This window comes from Galeopterus variegatus, unplaced genomic scaffold, assembly GCF_000696425.1.
Source record: "Galeopterus variegatus unplaced genomic scaffold, G_variegatus-3.0.2 Scaffold965, whole genome shotgun sequence".
NCBI lineage: Eukaryota > Metazoa > Chordata > Mammalia > Dermoptera > Cynocephalidae > Galeopterus > Galeopterus variegatus.
In genome coordinates this window covers 193,159-196,454 of record NW_007727076.1, presented here as the reverse complement: position 1 = coordinate 196,454, position 3,296 = coordinate 193,159, and the positions used below count along the sequence as shown (strand labels likewise).

Here is a 3,296-nt window from a genome sequence, read left to right as displayed (position 1 = left end):
AAAAAAAAAAAAAAAAAAATCCTCCCTTCAAGTGATTAGGTAAGGTAGACTTTATGAGTGACTTGAGTTTCTAGAGTCTGAATAATTTGTATAGGTTTTTGGCTGTGTATCACTAAGTTTACACAATATTAGTTGTCGATGTTTTTGAAATCATTTTGCATCTTTTCTCCTCCTCCCAGCTGTCAATTCAGTATCCTTAGGGAAAAATGGAGTTGTGGAGCTAATGTTTAAAATCATCGGACCGTTTAGTAAGAAGAATTCAGGTATTATGAAGTGAGTAAATGTTTTGAATGTAAATTGAGGTATATCCTTTGTTATTCAGGGCTTCATTTTCTTAATATGTACAGTGAACGGGTTGAATTAAGTTGTGTCTAGGGTCCTTTCTTGGTTCTTAAATATTTTATCACAATAAAGATTTTCTTCAGTGTAAAGTTTATAATCTTCAAAAATACCTCAAAATTAGAAAATTTAAAATTCATTGAATGTAGTGTTTATAGAAATTTAGACTTTGAACATTCCTAGATATTCAACATTCCTAGATCATTTATAGAGTATTATGCATTCAGAAACGTTTATTGAGTGCCTACTATATTCCCCACCCATTTTTTAGTCTTTTAATGACTACTTCATTCATTCACTTGATTATCTGAACATGTTTTAAATTTATACATTTTTATTTTATTGAAATAATGTATCTTTTTCTTTTTTTCCTACTTATCTTGAGATATATATTTATATGTGTGTGTATGTGTTTTCATTTGGTCATAGGCCTTTCACCTCAGAAAATGAAAGCAGCAGTTAGTTATTTGGTTATATTTAGCATTTTCTTAAGCCACATTAGAGGTCATTCTTTAAAAAAAATTTTTATTGAGGAATTTTTCAAACATATATAAAATAGATTTATATTATATTAAACTAATTATATTGAATTATATTAATTACTTATTGTATTCAACAATATCAACATTCTGCCATTTTTGTTTCATTTTTTTTTCTCTCCACACTTTGTTTTTTCCTAGGGTACTTTTAAGCAAATCTCAGTATATATCTCTGTAAGCGAATCCTAGATATTTTTTCTGAATAATATTAACATTTCTCCCCTAAATACTTTAGCATACTAAATGTTAACATTTCTCTCCTAAATAGTATTTTTGTAAGTCTTTATTTAGTACTCTACTAAAATAAAATAAGTAGAGTACTAAATAAGGACTTAAGAAAATACGCACAATAGTATTCCACAAAATTAGTAATTTCTTAGTACAGTCTAAAATCTAGTCTGTGCTCAGTTTTTTTCCAGTTGTCTCAAAATTGCCCTTTTATAATAAGTTGGTTTGTTTGAATCAGAATCCAAACAAGATAAACAGATTATTTCTCATTATATTTAGAAAATTTCCAAGCCTGCACAAAAGTAGAGAGAATAGTATAACTGATATATTTGTCACCCAATTTCAACAAAAGTCAACATTCTGCCATTTTTATTTCATTTTTCCCTTTTCTGTCATTTTTTCCTGGAGTATTTTAAAGCAGATGTCAGTCATTACATTTGATCTGTAAATTTTTAAGTATGATCAGTATCAGATGCAGACCTTTTTCTTTAGAGTTACCACAGTATCATATCAGCTTTTTTTGAGTTATTGTTCGGTGTATTATTCTGTTTGGGAAATAGGAAGATTGGAAAAATATATGAGGAAGTATAAATTATTGATACTGAGAGATTTTAATCAGCATAATACAAACTATGTACTTCAATCTCATTTTAAAATTCTTTTGTAACTTTTATTTTATAAATTCTTACTAGCTTATAAGTAAATAGAATTTCAGAAATTACTTTGTTAAAATACCTTTAGATAACGCTTTGGTAAAAATTTAAAATGAGTTTGTACCAAACTATAATTTTCTTCTGACCTAGTGAAACTATGGGCTAAGCACGATGGGTATTAGAGTCAGAAAAAACTGGGTTCGTATTCTAGTTTTCCAGTGTTGAAGAATAAATGCCAACAAAAATCCCAGTTTTTATAATTTCAGGATTAGAAACTGTCAGAAGCACTTTTATTTGGTTCAAATATGTATAAGCAACTGCCAGCAAGGAGAAGAACTTTCTGAAAGTACTCTAGGATTTTTATAATTTTGAATAAAGAAGTAGCTGTAGGTGGGAAAATCCTGAGTTCATTGCAAGTGATTGCATCTGAGATATTTTATTAGTTTTCTAGGGCTGTTATAACAAAGTACCACAAACTTGCTGGCTTAGAACAACAGAAATTTATTATCACAGTTCTGGAGGCTAGAAGTCCAAAATCAGCTTGTCAGCAGGTCTGTGCTCCCTCTGAAGACTGTGGGGAAGAATCCTTCCTGGCTTCCTCCTGGCGTCTGGTGGTGTGTTGGCAGTCTTCTGCATTGCTCGGCTTACAGCTGCAGCCTTTCGGTTGCTTCCTCCGTCATCATTTGGCGTTCTCCCCTTTTATGCCTGTCTTCACATGGTATTCCCTCTTCTCATGAGGACACTAGTCACGGTGTATTAAGGGCCCATCTACTGCAGTATGACCTCATCTTAACTAATTACATCTGCAGTGATCCTGCTTCCAAATAAGGTCATTCTGAGGTTAAGACATCAACATATCTTTTTGAGGGACACAATTCAACCCATAAAAGTGATATTGTTAATTGCATGTACTTTATAATAAGTACAATTTGTGATCTTTCACTGTGTCCTGTGTTAGCTGTGTCTTCACTTTGCATAGTTACCTGGAATGTCTTTCGTACACCTTGACTTCTATCAATACGTAGATATTAATTTTTAAGTGGGTCACGATAGTCACTGTAGTAAAACATTTGACAAGCAGGCTGTTTGTGGTCTCTTGGTGAGAAATACAGAGTGGAATCTGCTACTTACTGTAGAGAAAATGTGTAATGCTGTGTCTTGAGACTTTGCTTTCTTAACATGATTGTTTAGTGCTTGGGAGAGTAAATATTTTTGTCTTAGGTAACATCACTTTTTAAATAAAAGGGATTATAACATATAGCAGTTATGTGAAGTGCCATAGGAAGAGAGTTTTACTTAGTTTCTCTTATATTAGGCCTGATTGCCTTCTGTTTTTTAAAATACCTTTCTGAGATATAGTTGATGTATAATAAATTGTACATATTCAAAGTATACAATTTGAGGGCCGGCCCGGTGGCGCACTCGGGAGAGTGCGACGCTTGGGAGCGCGGCTGCGCTCCCGACGAGGGTTTGGATCCCATATAGAGACCGGTCCGCTCACTGGTTGAGCACAGTGCGGGTGCGACACCGAGGGTTG

At 32.9% G+C, this 3,296-nt stretch overlaps 1 protein-coding gene across 1 annotated transcript in view; it reads left to right on the top strand.

Moving 5' to 3' along the window:
- Positions 1-3,296, top strand: part of AGTPBP1 (ATP/GTP binding protein 1) — a 177,147-nt gene that overhangs the window by 40,049 nt on the left and 133,802 nt on the right. The window contains exon 7 of the mRNA XM_008573809.1: positions 180-273. Coding sequence (XP_008572031.1) covers positions 180-273 — 94 coding nt within the window. The remainder of the gene's footprint in view (positions 1-179; positions 274-3,296) is intronic.